General features: G+C 48.8%; 1 protein-coding gene across 1 annotated transcript; it reads right to left on the bottom strand.

Moving 5' to 3' along the window:
• Nucleotides 1-6,540: 6,540 nt before the first annotated feature.
• COPE (COPI coat complex subunit epsilon) lies at nt 6,541-21,655 on the bottom strand. Its single transcript, XM_081178004.1, has 10 exons — nt 21,467-21,655; nt 18,303-18,365; nt 18,021-18,121; nt 16,536-16,688; nt 15,219-15,272; nt 12,101-12,182; nt 10,479-10,634; nt 9,671-9,739; nt 8,769-8,843; nt 6,541-6,821 (listed from the first exon to the last, which is right to left on the bottom strand). Exons 1-10 carry the CDS (start codon nt 21,572-21,574, stop codon nt 6,774-6,776), a joined length of 909 nt encoding a protein of 302 aa, XP_081034130.1. The 5' UTR covers nt 21,575-21,655; the 3' UTR covers nt 6,541-6,773.
• Between the last annotated feature and the right edge of the window lie 26 nt (nt 21,656-21,681).

The raw sequence follows: 21,681 nt of genomic DNA, 5'->3' as shown, positions 1-21,681 counted from the left end.
AAAAAGGCTAATGCTATTCTAGGCTGCATCAACAGAGGTCTAGTGTCCAGGTCAAGGGAAGGAATAGTGCCACTCTATTCTGCCTTGGTCAGAATAATGTGTCCAATTCTGGGCACCACAATTTAAGAAGGATATTGAGATGCCTGAATATGTGCAGAGGAGGGCAGCCAAGATGATCAAGGGTCTGGAAACCAAGCCTGATGAGGAGCTGGTTATGTTTAGCCTGGAAAAGAGGAGATGGGAGAGCCATTTTCCTATATCTCAAGGGCTGTCACATGGAAGATGGACCAATCTTGTCTTCTCCTGCTCTGGAAGGTAGGACTCAAACCCGTGGCTTCAAGTTACAGGAAAGGAGATTCCAACTAAACATTCGGGAAAACTTTATGACTGTAAGAGCCGTTCAGCAATGGAACAGACTCCCACGAGAGGTGATGGACCTGGGAGGTTTCTAAGCAGAGGTTGGGTGGCAGTCTGTCCTGGATGCTTTAGCTGAGATTCCTGCCTTGCAGGGGGTTGGGCTGGATGACCCCTGGGGTCCCTTCCAACTCGACCATTCTATGATTCTATTATTCTAACATGCAAAGCTTTAAAAAGGAGAAGAAGAGGAAGAAATTCCTATATGCCCCAGTTGTCCCCCCCCCAAGAGATGCACACATTTATGAGGTGTATATTTTGGAGCCCCCCCCCACTAGTCCCACTGAGTTAGTCACGTCCATCCACTTTGGTCAGTCTGAGGATGAATCTAACATCAGATGCCATCTTCGAATCTGAACACACACTCCTAAAACTGGGTTTTTTAAAAAGCTAGCCAACTCACAACAAATAAGACTTCTCGTTCCCTGCAAATTTTGCATCCCTGCCTCCCCCCCCCCAATAGGTACCCAACAACAGGCTTCAAGCCACAAGACTTCAAGGCCCCGTTCCAGCGCCACCTCACAGACAACGCCAAGTTTTGCTGCAAAAAATGCCATGTCAAGGATGCAGATTTCGCACCCGGCAGGAAGATGTGACGACATGTTTTGACACACAGAGAGAGCACAATTTTCAAGGCCACCCTGTTCCGAATGGAGTCACCCCAAGAATACAACACAATGACGGATTCCTCCCCACCCGTGGCAATGCAAAGGACCAAACACTTTCACCTGCCCCTCATTGCACACCCCCCCCCCCAAATTACAATGGCACATTTCACTTGCCTCTCTGGATATAATGAAAAGACCGTTTTATTCCACCACAGCAAAATAGATTTCTTGGTTGTGCCCCCCCCATACACGTACAAACGTAGTTCCCCTCCATGCAATGATCTGACCAATTTTACGCACTCCATCAATGCACAAACGAGATGCTTCTTTTTCTGGAGGCAATGCACTGACCCATTTCCACCGTGGATTTCATTTTTCCCACCACATGCACCAGATTCTTCCTCAAAGGTGATGGTTTTTAACCCTCCCTGCAGTGCAAAGCCATCTCACTCCCCACCGCTGCTCAAAAAGAGGGGTTTTTTAAATGACCAGTTTTACAGCCCTGAAGTGCAAAATCAGATTCTTCCCCCCTCACCAAAAGAAGACAGTGTGCAATAGCCAATTTGACCCTTGCGGTACAAAGCCATATCATCCCCACGCCAAAAAATGAAAGGACCAGTGCAGCCCTTGCAATGCAAAACCAGCCCCCCCCCCCAATAAGCCAAGCGCCAATGTAACATTTGCAATGCAAAGTTAATTCCCCCACCCACACAGGAGAAACGAGGCAGGCACCGATTTCACTGTTGGAATGCATTGGAAAGCCACCCCCAGCCCAAAATATGAGGCCAGTTTAACCCCTTCAAAGCAAAGCTATAGTCTCTCCCCCCTCCCCCCCATAAAAGTCAAGGGTGGGTTTAACCCCTGCAGCGCAAAGCCACGTTCTCCCTTCTCCCCACATAAAAAGACGAGTCACTGATGGGTTTCAGCCTCTCCCCCCCAAATCAAAGCCATGGACCAGTTTAACCCTTGCCAGGAGCCACGAACCTGAAAGAGGCGGCGGGTGGCGGCTCGGCGGGCGACGGTCCAGCCGACGGCGCCCAGCAGGCAGAGCAGCGCCTCGCTCCAGGCCAGCCGCGCGCTCTCGGCCCACGTCCGGCGGGCCAGCTCCCAGCCGCAGCCCGAGCAGCTCCGCAGCGCCCCGGCCAGGCTCGCGTAGCCGCGCCGCACCAGCGCCTCGTAGCCCGGCGCCGCCGCCATCCTCCTCGCCGGCCCCGCCGAGAAGCGCTGCCGCAGCGCCCGCGCGCCCCCGCCAGATGCGCGCAGCTGGAGGGCCGGCCCGGCGTGCGCGCGCTCCCGCCTCGGGGAGGGAAAGAGGAGCGGCCGGCAGGGGGCGGCGGGGGGGGGGGGAGGCTCCGCAGGTACCTGGGGGCGGGGGTCTTAGAAATGGTCAGAAAAGGTTAATGATAAAAAAAAAACTATAAAAAAGACCAAATTATCATCCAAATTATTTCTACTGGATTATGATTTGATATGTTAATTGGATGATTTAATAAAAACGATTTAACAAAAAAATAATGTTAATGATAGCAAATCCCAGGTATCAGTTTTGCAAATTATAGCCCCTCTCAGATCCCTAATACAGGTAACTGACTTAACAAATGCCGGATATAAAAAATATTTTCCCTAGCAAATCCCGAGTATCTCTCTCTCTATAATTTGACCAGTTATAAAACAGCAAATCCCAGATGCCTATCTTCCGTCTGCCAGACAGAAGACAGGCACCCGGGATTTGCTGTCTAATAATTGGTCAAATATTTTGTAACTAAGGGCGGCTCCCAGGTATCAGTTTTGCAAACTATAGCCCCTCCCAGATACTACCTTCCATCTAATATTGTTGTCAGCCAATCCCAGATCTCTCTCTCAACAATGTTTATTAAAAAAAACATTTAAAAGGCAGACAGATGATAGGCATCTGGGAGTCGCTATGATTTCTAAACTACATGTCTGGGATTTATCAATAACAACATATTTTATAAAATATACTGTTGATATAGGTATCTGGGATTTGTTATGGTGGAAAATCCCAGACACTGCTTATAATTTGTAAACTGTATTGTTCGATATAATAATATTATTGTATTTAATGATATAAATAATATGGTTGCATTTTTCGATCCAAAAGTGGTACCACATTTATGCTCCAGATTTACTCCCAGGAGCTCAAGATGGCTTCTCCCCACCCCAATTTTTGGATTCACAACGACCCTGTGAGGTGGGTCAAGCTGAGAAAACCTGCACTGAACTTCATGGCTTAAGCTGGGGGTTTAGTTTGCCTTGCATTGACTCAGAGGTGTTGACTGAGGTCAGTGTTGTCCACACTGACTGGCAGCAGCTGTCCAGGGTTTCAAGTGGGGGTCTGGAGATGCAGTCAGGGAATGAACCCAGGACCTTCTGCGTGCCAAGCAGGTGCTTGGCCACTGAGCCATGGGCCTCTTCTTGAAAATAAACTAAGTTTGCAGTCCTCATGGTTCTAAATAAATGAAGAACACAGGAATTTGCCTTCTACTGAGTTTCACCTACTTCAGCATTGTCCACACTGGGTGGCAGTCTCTCCCAGCCAACCTAGCAATGCTGCAGGCCAGACCCTGGCACCTTCTGCATGCCAAGCAGGTGCGCTAACCCCTCTGTTATGGCCCTTCTGCATTCAAACCCTGGTCATCCAGACCCAAGTTTCACTTGTTCATTATTTCATTATTATGTATAACTTTTTTATCATGCGGCTCTTCGGCCCCCACCCCCAAAAGAGGCACCCAGAACAGTTTAAAAATCACTGGAGCAACACTCTAAAGAGACACAGCACTAGAGGAAAAGTGACAGGGAGGGAGGAGGAGTTGGAAGCAGTGGTGCCAACTTGAATAAAATATGGGGGGGGGCAGGTAAGCCCCATCTGACATAACCCATCACAAGACACAGCACAAACACACCATTGGAATGGCAATGCCCATCAACTGGCACATTTTGGACGTGGCTTGGACTAGATGACCACTGGGGGTCCCTTCCGACTCTGATTCTACAACAGTTGTGCGAAGAGGCTGGCCATTGTCTTCCAGGTTTCAAAGCATGTCCAGAGAACCAGCTGGGGAGGAAAATAGCCCCCCCTTCTTGCTGCCAAACCAGGGTGTGGGGAGAGGGGGAAATAAAAGAATGGAATGGGGTCAGCGGCCCTATCGCCTTTGTTCAGGCCGTTCAGAGTCCGGCCATTGTTTCCAAACCACCATGCAGGGGTCCAGAGGCGCTGAGACACACACACACACACACACACAAGCCTGCCTTTCTTCGAAAAAAGCTCCCTCCCCTCCTACACAACCCTAGACAAAGGAGACCTTCATTGGGCCCCCCTCCCCATCCACAGGGCTTCTGCCAGGGAACAGCTTTCCCCGGGAAGGACAAAGGGCCCCATTCAGAAATGTTGCATGTGCCGCACAGGACACCGCGGCCTGACAGCGGGGGGAGTTGAAAAAGCTCCCCACCACCTTACACAATGTTGCTCCCCCCCACTGCAGTGGGGGCCACGGCATTAAGGCAAGCTCTAACCCCTGCACCTCAAAGTCAGCTTTGAAAGAGCACGAGGAAGGAGACAGGAAGAGAGAAAGTCCCCCACGAGAAGATTTGGTTTGCAACCTCAGCTAGTTTTGCAAAGATTCTTCAGGTGCCTCCAGAAGCTGCTCGTTTCTGGTTTGATCCCGGAATGTCCCGCTTTTCCTTAGGACGTCCCTATTTTCATCAGAGAAATGTGGGAGGGCTGGAGTTATGCGACCCCCGAGCCGAGGAGTAACTATACAACCTTTAGAAGACATCTGAAGGCAGCCCTGTAAAGGGAAGTTTTTTAATGTTTAAAATTTTATTATGTTTTCATATATGTTGGAAGCTATCCAAACTGACCGTGGCAACTAGTAAAATTATTATTATTATGCAATAGGACATCCATATTTTCATCGGAGAAATGTTGGAGGGTATGGAAGGGCCTGAGCATATTCTTTCCACAAAGAGCAAGACTACCTTGTGTGGGACAAGCAAGAGGTTTCAATTTCATGAAAGGCAGTGGAAGGTTCTGGGTTCAAATCCTGAACCACCTCCAATTCTGGTCTCTGTATGGGAGGGTCCCCAAGGAGCTCGCCCCAGCAGGGCAAAGGACTCGCCCTCCCTCCCACTCTGAATAGCAAGTGCCATTTTTGGCATGAGCTAAAGGGCTCTTCCTGGCCCCTGGAAGGCAGAAAGGAGCTTCTCAACTGCTCCTGTCTTGCAGGAAATGCCCTTTGTCCCCATGAAATTCCATGCATCTTGGCTGGCTGTACTCCTGCGCAGGAGCTGCCCAAGGCCTTGAGAATACGGTTTGAGTCTTTTGAGCAGCTTACCCTGGAAAAAAAGGCATCAAGATTTTTGTGAGGTCTGATTGAGTTGAAGGCCATCTTCCCAACACTACTTTTTTTTCCTCAATACTGTTTTTATTTATTTTCATGGTACAGCAAATAAATTTTGAGAAAACAACTGTTACAACAGTAAACAACAAGTAACGTCCTTCTAAAACCTCGCTGCATTATTGGCTCCCTAACACTTAAAAAATCAAACAGAATCTTGGAACATGCAGAGATGGGAAGATTGATAGCACTGATAAGAGATACAAATTTTGAATATTTCAAAGGAGACTTTTCTAGTCTATATAAAAAGTTGTTTCTCATAAGTGAAAGCCACAGCGGTGTTTGGAGAGTAGGAAAACAGCAGAACATATTAAGAAACATGTTAGGGTGAAATTAGATAAGACAGGACTGTAAAATGCCATTGTATGTAAACATTGATGTTGGGCGAGTGAGAAGTCACTAGTTCTATTGAATTGGAATATAATTGTTGAATAATAAATGCAACTTTGTATACGGAAAAGGGATAAAATATTATTTAAAAAACCAAATAAAATCTCTAGGCATGTCCCCAATCTTGAAAGGGGTGCTCCATTTTTGCCAGAGCTTCAGGATGACCCCCCCCAAACACACTTCATTTGGTATCTACTAATAAATAAAAAGTAAAGGAAAACCCAAGGGTCAGGAAATGGTTCTTTTATCCCAGGGTGTGAGGGAACCTTTTGAGGGCGGCATGATCTGAATTTCCACCTTGGGGAGGTTGCATGCCGGTGTGTGTAAGGCCCCAGGCAAAAGGAGCAAAGGGCCCATTGTACAGAGAGAAAGATTTGGGCTACACCAAAAGCCAGAGGCTTTGTTGTACATCCTCCCAAAGCAGGCTTCTCTCTGCCTGGGCAGGAAATAGGCCTCACCTCTGTAATGGCCAGCTAGAAGTGCTCAGGCAGGGGCTTGGAGCTGAGCCCACCGTCCAGGTGAAGTCCTTCTGGTCTGGGGGGCCACAAAACAAACCTCCTGTCAATATCACTGGGCTCCCACGAAGGTGAACTCCGGAGCAGGGAAATGATTTCAGCTGTAAAGCCCCAGGTTCACCTCCACGTTGACGATCCTGGGCTGCCCTAGTCCAAGGCGGCTTAAGGTTTTCACAATCAGAAAGAGCCAGGTAGTTAAATCTAGCAGAGGTTTTATTGGGAATGTTTCGAACTACAGTCTGCAGAAATCTCTTTTCTGCATTGCACAGGGCAAAAAATGTTTTGGGGTTTCGATGCTGTCCCATGGCGGACCAGTGTGGGGAGGACCGGTTTCAGGTTTCACCTGTACGGGAGAAGCGGAGATCCTGGCACACAGAATCCTGCTCTGCAAAACATTGCCATCTGGAGCTTCCTTGCACCCGGCCAGTCTAGGCGCTGGGTGCGTACTGCAAAGCCAGGCGGTCAAAGTCATTCTCCTTCAAGGCAAAGAAAGAGACAGACGAAGCAGAATAAGAGCGTGAATTACAAGGGGACGAAACCTTGATTGAAACAGACCCAGAATCGTAGAAATGTAGAGCTGGAAGGGACCCCGAGGTTCACCTAGTCCAATCCCCTGCTAGGCAGGATTCTCAGCTAAAGCATCCCTGACAGATGGCCGTGGACCTGGCAAGAGTGTGCCATTTGTGCAGTGATCATGCACAGTGCATTGGGAGAAGTAAGTTGTTCAAGGCTCCAGAGAACACCCCTCCCCCCAAAAAAACCATTGTGCCTGTTGCGTCTCTGCATGATCTATCCTTCCGGCATTCTCAATCAGTCTCTGCTTGGGGCCAGAATTTTCACCTCCACGTGACTGGAGGTAGCAGAATTGCCTGACACGAAAGAGGAGCCTGTCGCTCGCCTCTCTGCGTGAACCACACCCAAACCAGAAATCTGCCAGGAGGACGAGAGCACAAGAGCAACTCTCTACTCCCGCAGCTTCCCGCTACGGGGATCCAGGAGCACGGCTGCCTCCCACCGTCGAGGCAGAGCCAGGCCATTGTGGATCGTGGCCATCAATGAATTTGTCTAATCCTCTTTGAAGCCATCCAGGTTGGTGGCTGTTGCTGCCTCCTGCCGGAGGGAGTTCCAGAGTTTATGCCCTGCAGGGAATCAAGTCTCCCGCGGCACATCCTTGTGAATGTGTGAAGGGGGCCCCTGCCCACCCCCTGCTCTCTCTCTCTCTCTCTCTCTTTAACTTTATTCCAAAACCGAAAAAGAATTACAAACATCAAATTCAAAACCCATATTCGTTTCCTAACATAAGCCTATTACATAGTTGACTAGATTAAAACATAGGTAAAGGTAAAGGTACCCCTGCCCGTACGGGCCAGTCTTGACAGACTCTAGCGTTGTGCGCTCATCTCACTCTATAGGCCGGGAGCCAGCGCTGTCCGCAGACACTTCCGGGTCACGTGGCCAGCGTGACAAGCTGCATAAAACATACCTAATTGCTACAGACTTCCCTTTGCTATATATAAATGCAACGCAATTAGAAATATTATATTAGAAATTTCTTATAAATTCCCCTATACCCCCCACTTCCCTTCACCCATGTGTGATCTCAATATTTTTTTAACTTCTTCCATCTTGTTGTGTTGTTGTAGTTTAATTATTATTCAATTGATTCTTTTTTTATTTCCTTGCTTACCCCTGCACGCTTTACACATTATCTATTAATATTACAGTTCCGGAACCATATTTTTTCATGTATTCCTTCACTCCTCCCACTCTTTAATTATTCTCTGATTTGAACGGCCTCTAATGATTGCTGTCAATTTTGCCATTTCCACAAACTCACAGTGCTTGCTTTGCCATTCTAATAATGATGGTATTTTCTCCCCCTTCCAATTCTTTGCGATCAATATTCTGGCCGCGGCTGTTGCGTAAAGGAATACATTTTTCTTATCTCTGGGAATTTTGGAACGAGGTATATGAGGAGCTGAAAAACTATTTAAGATTTCGTTTATCAAAAAGCCAGAGGCTTTTCTGTTAGGCCTGATCTCTAATGACCTGCCCACCCACTGCTCTCACGGGAGGCAAGTCAACTTCTGGTAGGTCCAAGACAGTGTTTCCCCAACTTGGGTCCCCAGCTGTTTCCGGACTACAGTTCCCATCATCCCTGGCCACTAGGCTGGCTAAATAGGGATGGTGGGAGTTGTAGTCCAACAATAGCTGGAGAACCAAGTTGAGGAAACCCTGGGCTGTCTTTGTTCTTACATCCTTGGATGGCCATATGTCATGGAGGCTTTAGCTGAGGTTCCTGCACTGCAAGGGGTTGGACTGGATGACCCTCGGGGTCCCTTCCAACTCTACAGTTCTATGATCCTACGATCCCCAGCCCAACCCACCCCGGGCTGGGTGAACAGAAGAGACGGTCCTCTTACCTTGGTCTGGTGTTCCTTGATAAAGGGGTGATGTCGGTGGGCATCTTTCAGCTGCGACAGGTAACGGTTGGTGACCTCAAAGGGAGGAAGAAGACGGAGGGTCAGACAAAGGGAGAGTAAAGGGGTCGTCGGGAGTGTTATTTATTATGTAACTATGTTTTAAGTTTTTTAATATAAAAATGTGTTCTTTAAAATCTAATGCATGTTTCTGTATGGTAACATTTAAAAATCCGCTGCAGGTCGCTTGGATAGCTTTGAGTAACAAGCAACTAGAAGTTTCCCATTTTATAAATCACTTTGAGGTTTTCCCACAATCGTTTCATGAAATAAAAAAATTAAAAAATAAGAATAAGAATAAAATAATAATAGTAATAACCACCAACATAAAACCAAAGAATACCCTCTGGTCTTTTTCCAGTAAGTGTAGGAAATCCAGATTAACACAAGCAAAAATTTAGGGGAGGGGAATATCCTTAAAAAGGGATGGAGGAGTAGAGATGGGCACTGATTTTCCTAGATGAAGGGCAGTGGAGAGGGAAGAAGGCAAGGAGCTGGGGACAGAAGCTTCTCACTTTGTATGCTTTTTAATGTTAAGGTCTTAAAAAAAAGAAATCCCACTAAGGTCTCAGCTGGGAAGCTTCACTTGGTGCAAATGTCTCCCCCACCCCAGATTGTAGTTGGAAAGAAAAGGAAGCACAGATTTTGGAGCAGGTGGGAAACAGAGAAGGAACCATGAAGCGAGAAACAGGCAGAGGGAAGGCTAGTTTCCAGATATGGAAGGGCAGCATCTGCCCCCCTCCTGGTGCGGCAGGACTCCCGACTGCTGCCAGGATGCTGGGAGTTGGAGTCTGGTGGGTTGCAGAGGACCCCCCCCCCCTAAAAAAAGAGGGGACGGCCCTCACCTCTGGAGGCTTCCCCAAGTGCTGCGAGAGGACGACAAAGTTGATCAGAGTTTCAGGATGGCTGCTGTCCTGTAGGAAAGGAGGAGAAGTCAATGCTAAAGGAGAGGGAGCCGCTTGTCTTCTGCTGCTTCAGAGGGCTGGACCTGAACTGAAGGATTCAAATCGCAAGAAAGGAGTTTCTGACTCAACTTTCTGAGGGTAAGAGCTGCTCAACTCCCTCAGAGCGTGGCAGACTCTTCTTCCTTGGAGGTTTTTAAGCAGAGATTGGCAGGCCACCTGTGGGGTGGGGGGGACCTTTAGCCGAGATTCCTGCATTGCAGAGCTTGGACTGGAAGACCCTTGGGGGGGGTTTCTTTCCATTCTGCGATTCTAACAAGGGAGGACACCCCATCACCAGGCCAGCTGATTAATTCCTCTAGCCCCTGAGCTGGTGCCACAAAACCTGCTTGGGCCGCAGAAGATGCCAGGTGCAATCCACACGGGGCTGAGTCTCTCTGCCTGAATTCAATTGGAAGGGAGTTCCAAAGTTTAGGAGCTGCCACCCTGAATGTGGAGCAGGTGTTATGTAGCACCTGTAACAGGGGCAGCTCTGCTGACGGGGTGAGACAACCTCGTAAGTCCCAATGTTCTAGTCCTCATTGAGCAGAGGACAGGACCAGAACAGGAATGAGCTTCTGGTTGGCCCCATCGGCCGTTGGGGCTCCCTGGCTCCCACCCTACCAGTTCCTCTGGGGAACAGCCGCTGCTGCACTGACCGCCTCCCAGGTGGGGATCTCAGAGGCTCTTGGCGGGCAGGGGGGTCCCTCACCTTGTCCAGAGCCTCCTGGAGAACTCCCTCGGCATCATCCCACTTGCCCTGGCCCATGTAGCAAGCAGCCTGGCCGTTGAGGAGCAAGAGGGTGGGCGACCACTTCTCAGACATCTCCTGGAAGATGTAATAGGCGTCCTGCAACTTCTCGCCGCCCTGCAGAGAGAGAATCACAAGTGGAGAGGCCACCTCAAGCCTTTCTCCAGCCAGAGGGCTGCTTCCCCTGCCTGGGCCGGTAGTGGGCGGGGCTAAAGGTTAAAGTGGGTGGAGCAAGGCAGGCACATTCCTACACATGCCCCTCACTCTGTCCAGCAAGGGTTCTGACGACACATTTCTAGCCAGGCAATTTTTTTCACTATTTCTATTTAGTATACTTACATACCGCCCTTCATCAAAAGATCGCAGGGCAGTTCACAGAATAAAACACAAGTAAATAATTTAACCCAAACAACAAAACAATAATCCTTCATAAATAAAATAAACAAAACCTTCCAAGGATGTTGCAAACCAGGGCCAGCGGAGAGGCCTCGAGGGCTACATGTGGACGATATGATATGATATGATAATCTTTATTTTCATTGTCCCATACAGAACAATGAAATTGAAAAAATCTACACCGGACATTCAAAAACCAACAAGTCTGCTATCCCAGCCTGGTTAGCCCCCTAAAAACTCTGATACCCCATAATTAAATACAATATACTCCCACAGAGACTACCTTACACTGGGTTTAAAACCAAAATCACATTTGGATAGAAACTGTTTCTCAGGCGGCTAGTCCTAGTCTTTATAACTCTGGACCTTTTTCCAGAAGGCAGAAGCTGAAAGAGATCATTTCCGGGGTGCGCACTATCCTGCGCTATCTCTGCAGCTTTCTTATGACACCTGGAAGCATAGATTTGATCCAAGGTGGGAAGAGTGCACCCAATTATTCTCTCCACAGTCTTTATAACCCTGGACAGCATTGTTTTTCCCCTGGGCATGATGCTCCCTAGCCATGGCGAAGAACAGGAGAATGGCCCACCGAGCCAGCGCCCTGTTCTCACAGCAGCCAACCGGATGCTCCAAATGGGAAACCTGCAAGCAGGACCAGATCACAAGAGCACCGTCCCTCTCTGGGGTTTCCAGCAACTGGTATTCAGACGCACGACTGCCTCCAGCCATGGGAGCAGAGACACCCTGGCTAGGAACCATCACTAGCTCTCCCCTCCATGAATTTGTCCAATCCTCTTTCAATGCCGTCTAGGTTGGTGGTGATCACTGCCTCTTGTGGCAGGGAGTACCACAGGTTAACAATGGTACTTCCTCTTGTCTGTCCTGGATCTTCCAACGTTCAGCTTTGCTGGATGACCACAAGTTCTGGCGTTATGAGAGAGGAAAACCTTCCACTCTCCACGGTTTTCATGCCATGTGTAATTTTGTGCCCTTCTGCCAGGCCATCTTTCTCATCTTTTCTCTGAACTAAAAAGTCCAAAACATTGCAAACTCCATTCTCTATCCTGAAGCCTTTTGGGGGGAGGGGGCTGCTAGGCCATGTCCATCTCCTGGTGTTTTAATAAAAAAATGACAGAATGACTTGGCTTCACCCTTGACACAGGAATGCACCGGGATATGGTACCCACCAGGGCGAGATTCACCCAAGCCGTCGCCAGCTGGGTCAGAGTCGCGTCTTCGTCTTGCTCCTGCATCTTCTTCAGCTCCTTCCTGCAGAATGGAGGGAGAGAGAGAATGTTACTGGAGATGGAACCTGGGACTTCTGCAGGCAGCACAGGTTCTGTAACACTCAGCCATGTTCTTTCCCATAAAGACACTCGAAGATTCTAGTCCTCATGGTCCACAGCAAAAAAGATGATTTAAACATAGGAAGCTGCCTTATCCTGAACCAGACAATTTAATCCACGTAGCTCAGTACTGCCTACAGCAGGGGTCGGCAAACTAAGGCCCACGGGCCGGATCAAGCCCAACTGCCTTCAGGATCCGGCCCGCGGACTGTCCGTGGATCAATGTGGGGATTCTGTTCGTTTGGACTGCACAATTTCCCCCCCTGAGCCATTCCATTCCCCCCCCCCACACACACCCCGTGGTGCCGCCTCCTCCCTCCCTCCTCCTGGCTTCTCCCTGCCCTGCCTAGAGGAGGAAGGGGGCTGGGCTGAGCTGGCTGACAGCCATTTTTGCAGCCCCTCTCTGGAGCCAGTCCTTTTGCACCTCTCATCTTCCCTCCGCTACTGCCGCCCTGCTGCTCCTGTGGGCCAGAGAACAGAGCAGACCAGCTCGCTCTGCCTACCCACAAGAAGCAGCAGCGGTGGCGGCAGCCCCAGGGAAGGTAAATGCAGCAGCTGGGGCTGGGGAGGAGGACTACTTGCCCCCCCCCCTCGGCTCTTCTTCCAGCTCCCCCCTCAGTGCCGCTTCTCTGGCCCGTCACAAGGTCTGAGGGACAGTGGACCGGCCCGCGGCTAAAATATTTTGCTGACCCCTGGTCTACACTGACCAGCAGAGACTCTCCCAGCCCTGCCTGGAGATGCTGATGAGGACTGAAGCTGGGACCTTCGGACCAAGGCTCTGCTGCTGAGTTATAGTCCTTCCCCAATGGTTAGGGGTGGCCCAGGGCAGATGTCTGCCGGCTGCTGCTGCTGCTGCTCGCGTGAGTGTTGGGAGGACCGCTCCCTTTTCTGCCAACTCCATCTGGCCTAGGGGGCGGGGCCTGCACCCACCGCCATAGCATAAGAGGCCTGAGAGAGGCCTCCGGGAGGACACGGCTGCTGTTGCTGCTCGCGTGAGTGTTGGGAAGACCGCTCCCTCTCCTGCCAACTCCATCCGGCCTAGGGGGCGGGGCCTGCACTACCACTACAGTTTAGAGGCCTGAGCAGCTACCGGCAACAAAGGACAAATTGGTTTTAAATGTTTTAATTGCTTTTAATTTGCAGCACCTTAAATGGCGGTTGTTGTTTTTTATAATATTATATTATTTCATTATTTTATTTTTGCTTGGGGTGGGATAAGCATTTAGTCAGCACTATTGTTTCTTGCTTTGTTTTGTTTTGTTTTATTATTATTATTATTATTCTGTTAAATTATTATATAGTTTGTATTTTGCTTTTTAAGGGGAAGGGTCATGGCTGCCTGGGAGTGGGCCTCAGCCAATAGATTGGGTGGGGCAGGTTCCACGGGGGGGGGGGGGTGTATTGGGACACCCGATCTCAGTGATTACGGGCAGGAGGAGGAGTTATGCTAAGACCAGACCATGTCATTACCAAGGAGGCAGGTTTAGTCGTTGTTTGAGGACTATTCCTGCCTCCAGGTCTGGTCCTGACCAGAAGGATACAGTAATCAGCAAGGGAAACCCACATGACCTGAAAGTGTTGCTGTGCAATGCCAGGTCAATGATGAATAAAACCACTGCCATCCACGACCTGATTGTGGACGGAGGATTTGACCTGGCATGTGTGACAGAGACCTGGTTGGATGAAGCAGATGGGCCTGTCCTTGCCGCTGCTTGTCCACCAGGTTTCTCTTACGCACAGCAACCCAGGTCATGTGGGCGGGGAGGGGGGGTTGCAGTGATTTTTAGGAAGTCATTAGTTTGCACCAGGTGTCCTATTGGGAAGACCCAGTTTTCTGAGTGCATGTTCTGGAAGTTGGGCAATAGGGGCAGTACTGTATTCCTACTGGTGTACCGACCTCCCCGCTGCACCAAGGATTCCCTGCCCAAGCTGCTTCAGGTCGTGGCGGATATGCTCAAGGCAGCCCTGATCAGGGAAGTTTTTAATATGTAACGCTGTACTGTTTTTAACACTGATTGGGAGCCGCCCAGAGTGGCTGGGGAAACTCAGCCAGATGGGCGGGGTATAAATAATAAATTATTATTATTATTATGTCTAGCAGCTGCAGCTGGTACGCCGGCTGAGACTCTGCCTGTCTACTCCCTGTCTCGCCAGAGTGGTTATCTCCTGCTTGGACTACTGCCATGCGCTCTCCATGGGGCTACCTTTGAAGGTGACTTGGAAACAAGAACGAATCCAGAATGCAACAGCTAGACTGGTGACAGGGACCATATAACCCCGGTCCTAAAGGATCTTCATTGGCTCCCAGTACTTTCTGAGCACAATTCAAAGTGTTGGTGCTGACCTTTAAAGCCCTAAATGGCCTCAGCCCAGTGTACCTGAAGGAGCGTCTCCACCCCCATTGTTCAGCCCAGACACGGAGGTCCAGCTCCGAGGGCCTTCTGGCGGTTCCCTCCCGGAGAGAAGTGAGGTTAGATGGAACCAGGCAGGGGGCTTTCTCAGTAGCCATGCCTGCCCTATGGAACGCCCTCCCATCAGGGGGGAGATAAACAGCTATGTGATTTTTAAAAGACATCTGAAGGCATCCCTGTTCAGGAAAGCTTTTAGTGTTTGATGCTGCATTGTGTTTTGACTATTTTTTGTCAGCAGCTGCCCAGAGTGGCGGCATATAAACAAATATTAATAATAATAATAATAACTGACTGGCAACATCGAGAAGACCCACCCAAAATGACGCCTAAAAGCTTCTGAGGTGCTGCTGCTCAGAGTAGACCTGCTGAGGGCAGAGGCCTCCAATCATGTGGCTCCAAACTGGAACTCGCTTATGCATGGCACAGCCAAGCATTCTGTGGCTGGTTACGCATTGCACCGCACATGCAGGAGGAGGTGAACGAGGGGATGGACGGACGGACAGAAGCCGGCTGGTGCTGAAAGCGACTCCGGTTCTGGGGAAACTTACCGGGCCAGATCCAGGCGATCCAGTTTCAGAAGGATCTGAATAGTCATTGCCATGCTAGAGGGAACAAGAGAAAGGAGAGTTTTAGGAACTTGCACCTGTGAGTTTGCTGCCTGTGGACCTTGGGTCAGACAAGAGCCAAGTTCTTAACGTCTGAAAGACTCGTGGGCTTAGTGCCCAAAGAGTCCTGGGAAATGTTGTTTGATTAGGATGCCAAGAGCTGTTAGGAGACACCCCCAAATCCTCTCCCAGAGCTACAGTTCCCAGGGGAGAAGGATTGGTTGTTAAAACATTCCAATAATTATAACTCTCTTAACTCTCAGCAGCCTTAGAAATCTACAGTTCCTGCTATTATTTGCAGTTTAAAAGATAATGCTTTAAATGTTCGGTGCAAATAGAACCTAACTTAGTTCGATTAATTTCAATGGGCTGCATGTTAGTCCGATTTTGCTATTAGTATCAGTATTAAATTTGTGTACTGCCCTACACCGGCAAATTTGTGTACTGCCCTACACCGGTGGTTCTCAATATAAAAACACAAAATACATAGCAAAAATAATCCCCCCTCCCATGACACATTTTAAAAGGGCGTTGGATGGCAATCAGCCAAAGGCCTGGTTGAAGAAGAAGGTTTTTGCCTGGCACCTAAAGGTGAATAATGAAGGTGCCAGCTGAGTATCTCTAGGGAGAGCATTCCACAGACAAGGAGCCACTGCAGAAAAAGCCCGTTCTCATGTTACCCCCCTCCAGACCTCTCGTGGTGGAGGCACATGAAGAAAGGCCCCAGAAGATAATCTCAGGGTCCAGGTAGGTTCATATGGAAAGAGGTGGTCCTTGAGGAATTGCAGTCCTGAGCAATACCTACTCAAGAGTAGCCCCACTGAAATTAGCAGACCTAACTTAGCCATGTGTACACAGTTCAGCGCATCTACTCCAAGCAGAGCAAGCATTAGTCAACTCAGTGCAACTCTTTGAATGTGGTTGGCTATCAGTTCCTCAAAATATGGAAGGAGCCACTCTCCAGGAGAAGCCCCAGCCGCAGTTTTGTTTTGACCGTTTGTTCTGGCTCTTCAACCAAAAAGGCTCCCACAGAGCGGCTGATATGCATTCAATTGAAACAAGGTGCTCTGGGCCCAGAGGCTTACAATCTAAAAAGATGCACACACACAAGGAAAAAGGCACAAGGAAGGATGAGGGGGAAATCAAACTCAGGCACCAATTCGTCAACACTTGTTCTTATAAAGGTCAGCTGGCGCAGTTCAGGTTTGTGCTATAAGCCAAGAAAAAAAGCCGCCACCACAACAACTCAATTCCACTCACCCCTCTAAGCTGTCCCCCTGGTGCAAGGTCCGCAATGCTGCATCCAGGTTCTGGTCGTGGAAGTAGACTGAGGCCGCCATAAGAAGGAAAGTGTTGTGAGTGACGTCAATGCTCTTAGCCATCTTCTTGTCCAGTTCAGCCACAATCGCATCTCTTTTGACACAGGGCCCAGGGTGGGGAGAGAGAGGAATGCCACTAAAGTAAGCATCAGGAAATGGAAGCAGCCCAGGCCCCTCCACTCCCAGCTCTCACCTGGGAGTTGCCCCAGGGTGTCTTTGAAGACCACAGTTAATGGCAAAAACCACCATTTGCAAGCACACCTGCGAATGCCTCTCCCCACATGATCCCTGGATCCTGCAGTCCTTTTCACAGGCCCCTTGCTAAACGCCTAGTGTTAGAAATTCCCCAAGCGGCACAAGGCCAGCTGTGACCACATGGAGTTCTCCATCTGGCTGGCCCCTCCAGCTTTCTTAAGCAAGTAAGCAGAAGAGCTTATTCATTGCATTTATCTCCTACCTTTTTATCCAAGGGGTCCATTGTTCACCAACACCCCTTCTCAGCTAATCCCTATAACAACACAGAGGCTGTGACTGACTCACAAGGTCATCCAGAAAGCTCCATGACTGAGTGGGGATTTGAACCCTGATCTCCCAGGTCCAGGGCCGGCAAGGTTTACCTCACCTGGGCCAGTTCACTCCCACAGAGATCGCTCCGTGGGCTGGATCACGTCTGCACATGTGCAGACTCAATTTCCAGCGCTGCAGAAGCGAGTCCTGCTCCGTGCTGCACCGGTTTAGTGCAGCGCACAGGGACTCACTGAGCAGGTGGCTTGGTTCGGGGATGGCTCGTGGGCCGTTTAAACGACCCCCGTGGGCCACTTGTCGCCCATGGTCCGCAGGTTGCCGACCCCTGTCCTAGTCTGACACTCTCACCACTACACCCCACTAGCTTCCTAGAATCCTTCTGCTATGGGGCAGCTCTATAAATTAAGTAGGCAAATAAAAATGGGGCAGAATGTCACTTAGGGAAAGATCTGAAATCTTTTCCTTGAAGCTTGAATTTGTTTTATTCTGTACTGTTTTATTTGATGTTTTAATGCGCTATAAACCACTTTGAAGAGTTTTTTCCCCAAAATATAAAGAGGTATAGAAATGAAATGATTAATAATAAAAATTTCACTGGGGGGAAAATGACACCTAGACATTTTGTTGTGGTGACCATAACCCAGGTTTAAGGTGCCATTTTGCAATTAACTTATACACCTGAGTTTCTACCACTGCATGCACCTCATCTGAGGGGACCAAACAAGGCAGGGACTTTTCAGTGGTTGCGCCCCTTTTGCTGTAGGCTCTCCCTAAGGGTCAACCTGTCATCCAGAGTGCGCTGCAATTTTAAAATCTGGATATTATGCTAGAATCCCATCACCATTCCTAGGAATTTGATTTTCCAGGAGAAAGGCTGCTGTGTCTGGGCACCCAGACCCACCTTTGGCTCTCGTTAGAAAGGTATTCTGCAAACATCCGCACAGCTTGGAGTTCCGGAGGTGAGCTGGGCTTGATTTCATCCAACACCACTCCATATTTTCGCTGTACAAAAGGAGAAATGGGAAGTCTCAAAAGTGAATTTGGAAAGATAGAAGGCATGGCTGTTTCTGAGACAGTTGCTTTCAAGGTGTTATAAAAAAACACACATGGAATTTCAAAACTCAACCCACGCATTGGGCAAACCTGGAAGCAGGCAAACTGTCCTTTTTTTCAGAAGCCTCACCTGGGCAATGTAGGCACGATACAGGAAGATATCCCTTTCCATCTCTTTGTCAGGACTGGAGGGCTGAAGAAACAAGAGGGGGAAGTAGAATCATTTACAGAGTTGAAGGGCAGGAGTGGGAGGAAACATAGAAGAGGAAGCTGTAAAGAAAGTCTCATAGAAACATAAGAAATGTAAAAACCAGTTGGTTCAGGCCAGGGGTGGTTGGGCATCTAGTCCACCATGCTTGGGCCAAGCAGATGTCCCAAAGCTTCAAGCAGGATTTGAGCAGAAATGTCACATTTTGATCACCGTTCCCTTGATAAACAGGCCTTTGGCAGGCTGTTGACATGCCACCCTCTATCTCACTCCTTTCGCCTGTCCTATCTCCCAGGAAGCTTCAAGGATATGTTTGGCGGGACAGTCCCGGATTTACAGAAGTCATCCCAGTTTCTGATTGATCCTGGAATGTCCCACTTTCCCTTAGGATGCCCCATTGTCATTGGAGGGTCTGGAGTTCTGCGACCCCCGAACCAAGGAGATACGTAACTGTACAACCTTTTGAAGACACCTGAAGGGAAGGTTTTTTATGTGTAACGTTTCATTATGTTCCTATATACGTTGGAGGCTGCCCAGAGTGGCTGGGGCAACCCAGGGTATAATGATTGTTTTTGTTTTTTTTATAAAATTTTTATTGGGTTTTCCGCTTTTATAAAGACAATACAAACACAAAAATAACACAAGACACAAACATGTATAAATTCAGCAGATCCTCTTCTCATAACCTTGTTCCCTGACTTCCCCCCACCCCCCCCTCGTGCATCCCAATTCCCAGGATTATATCAGCAAGTTGGTATTTCTCCTCTTAACCATCTTATTCATTTTGTTACCTCTTTTCTAATAAAAAAATTGATTTTCCTAAGTTGGACTTAAGTTCTCTTCCATCGATTTTTCATTTTGTCTTGATTAAAAGTCATATTAACCAAACCTGAAAGTCTTAAGAGTTTTTAAGAATCTCCTCTTCCCTCCCTCCCATCCCCGGTTTTTGTCCCTTCCCAATAAAAATCCAAAGTCAAGATTCTCAGCCTGGGTTCCTCACGTCCGAGGCTTTCAAGTCCCTTTCAGTCCCTCTCCGCCGGTCTCGTTGGTAGTCCTTTATGTCAGTCGTCGAGTCTGGAAAAAGATCTTTCACCATCAAAACATATTCTCTTCCCACAAGGAGATTTGAAAGCAACTGCTGGAGTATTTCCACAAAGCCTGTATCCTCAAAGTCAAAGTCCAAACGGAGGCCCCAATCATATTTCTTTATTTTAAGTTCCTGTATTCCATATTGTCCCAGAACCTCCTCCTTCTTCTTCTGCATCTTTCGCAGACTTGTGGTAGATGTGTTCCCAGAGTCTCCTTGCTTGTGTTCCACAGATGTCAACTTTTGGTTGTTACTTCCCAAGGTTACTTTCTCTTTTTCTTGTTTAGTCTCTTCCACCTCTGTAGACATTGTTTCCCATTCAGCTGTGGATTCTTTCTCATTCAGGTCCTCAATACAAACAGCAGAGTTGCCTGTTCCCAAGGTCATAATGTTAAGTTGTTTATTCATGGCTAAGCTCTGCTCTTGTAAGATTCCCACCAATTGAAACATCCTTTCGATTTCCACTAGTAACTTTCCATCCACAGCCATTGTATCCATTGTAGTTTCACAGAATTCCCCCTAGGGGGAATCTGGTTACTTATTAGTCTTTTCTCCAACAGTCCTTTAGCTTGTTATTGTTACTTTGTTTTCAACAATTTTAGCTCAATTATAACTCGTCTTAATCCAGAGGGATCTTAAATAGTGATTTTTCCGCTTTAAACTGCCCGTTTGACAGCTTTGACAGCTGTCAAACTCCGCAGCTCTTACACAGGCACAAAGGCAGGACGTTCCCGAGCCCGGGAGGGGGGGGTTCAAAACATAAAGAGGGTCTCCAAAACTCCACTCTCCAGCACAAAATTTCCTTTAACTAAATCTTGAAAGTTAGTGTCCTTTTTAACTCACCCCACCAAGGGTAGGCTCTCCAGCTTAGCTCTTATGTCGTTGCTTAGATCGTCTGCAGGGGGGGGTGCGGACTTCCTTTTAGCACACCCCCCGGTCGTCTCCAATTCAGGGTAAAATTTTTAAAGTCCCAATCCGTCTTACTCACGGGTAACTCTTTCAGTCCAAATTTTCAAGGAAGAAAGTCAGCGCTCTCTGGTCATGGCTCGCGGCTTCGCTCCACCGAGGTAGCGGTCGACTCTCAGTGCCACGCCACCCCCGTATCCTCTCCGCAGCCTTTAAAAAGGCTCTTTGTGGATCAGGGGGGGCGCTTAAGGCACCCGCCGAGTCTTCAGTCCGCAGGCTTCCGCGCCTGCGGTTTTTAAGGGTCCCCGCGTCGCCGGCGCGGCAAAGACCCGTCCTCAGTAGAGCCGATTCCCTCCGCAGCTCGGAGGGAATCCGCCATTTCCAGATCGCGTCAACCCGGAAGTCCAGGGTATAATGATTGTTGTTCTGATTATGGACTTGGGCTGATTATGGACTCTTTCCACTGGGGAGGCGCAATCAATCCCCACAGACATCCCCCCGCAGCATCTCTGGCTCTTCTCGTATTTATGGGGACCGCCTCTCCTGGTCTGCCCTGCAGAAGACCTTAAGGTCCATGAACAACCATGGTTTAGTTTAGTCAGACTATCCTCCACCAGGGCCAGGGCCTTTTCAGTGATGGCTCCGACCTGGTGGAATGCTCTGTCCCAGGAGACCAGGGCCCTGAAGGATTTAACCTCCTTCCGTCGGGCCTGTAAGACAGAGCTATTCCGCCTGGCCTTTAATTTGAATTCAGCCTGATCTTTTATTCTTCTTTCTTCCCTTTTTATGAAGATCACCCGCTCTGAGACCCCACAGCTGATTCTCCCCTGGTCTCCTTGCTGGCCCAAGTAGGACTAATTCAGCCAGCCAGCCCTGGGATTCATCTAATGTTTATTGGATGGATTTCCCCCCTAAATTGATTTTTGAATTCTGAATTTATTGTTATTCACGTTTTATACTGTATTTTATGCTGTTTTTTGTTGCATCAATTCAGTGCTTTAAATTTGTTGTTTGCCGCCCTGAGCCTGGTTTTCTGAACTGGGAAGGGCGGGGTATAAATAAAAAAATATTATTATTATTATTATTCTGTGACCTTGACTCGCTGCGCTTCGTTAATGGCCGCCTGCGAGGCGCCGATGTAGAAGTTGTTCCTGAGGTCGAAGAGCTCGTCGGCCTCGCCCTGGGTCGCCGCCGCCGCCATCGCTGCGCTTCCTCGCCTTCGCCTCCGGGACAGGAGCGGACACGTCTTCGCCGCCGGACTCTCCTCAGCGCCCCTCGCAAGGCACGCCGGGAAGCGCCGATTGGCCG

This window comes from Podarcis bocagei (assembly GCF_964188305.1).
Source record: "Podarcis bocagei genome assembly, chromosome: 18".
In the NCBI taxonomy this organism is placed as follows: domain Eukaryota; kingdom Metazoa; phylum Chordata; class Lepidosauria; order Squamata; family Lacertidae; genus Podarcis; species Podarcis bocagei.
The sequence above is the reverse complement of the archived record's forward strand: the minus strand, read 5'-3'. Positions and strand labels throughout refer to the sequence as shown.

What these genes read in the sequence shown, in the direction of transcription:
- COPE (XM_081178004.1), bottom strand. Translation starts at nt 21,574, where the DNA reads ATGGCGGCGGCGGCGACCCAGGGCGAGGCCGACGAGCTCTTCGACCTC. An exon ending in CTTGGGTGAATCTCGCCCTG is followed by an intron (nt 10,635 to 12,100) that starts GTGGGTACCATA and finishes CTCTCTCTGCAG; the next exon opens with GGCGGCGAGAAGTTGCAGGA. An exon ending in ACTTGGGGAAGCCTCCAGAG is followed by an intron (nt 8,844 to 9,670) that starts GTGAGGGCCGTC and finishes CCTCCCTTTGAG; the next exon opens with GTCACCAACCGTTACCTGTC.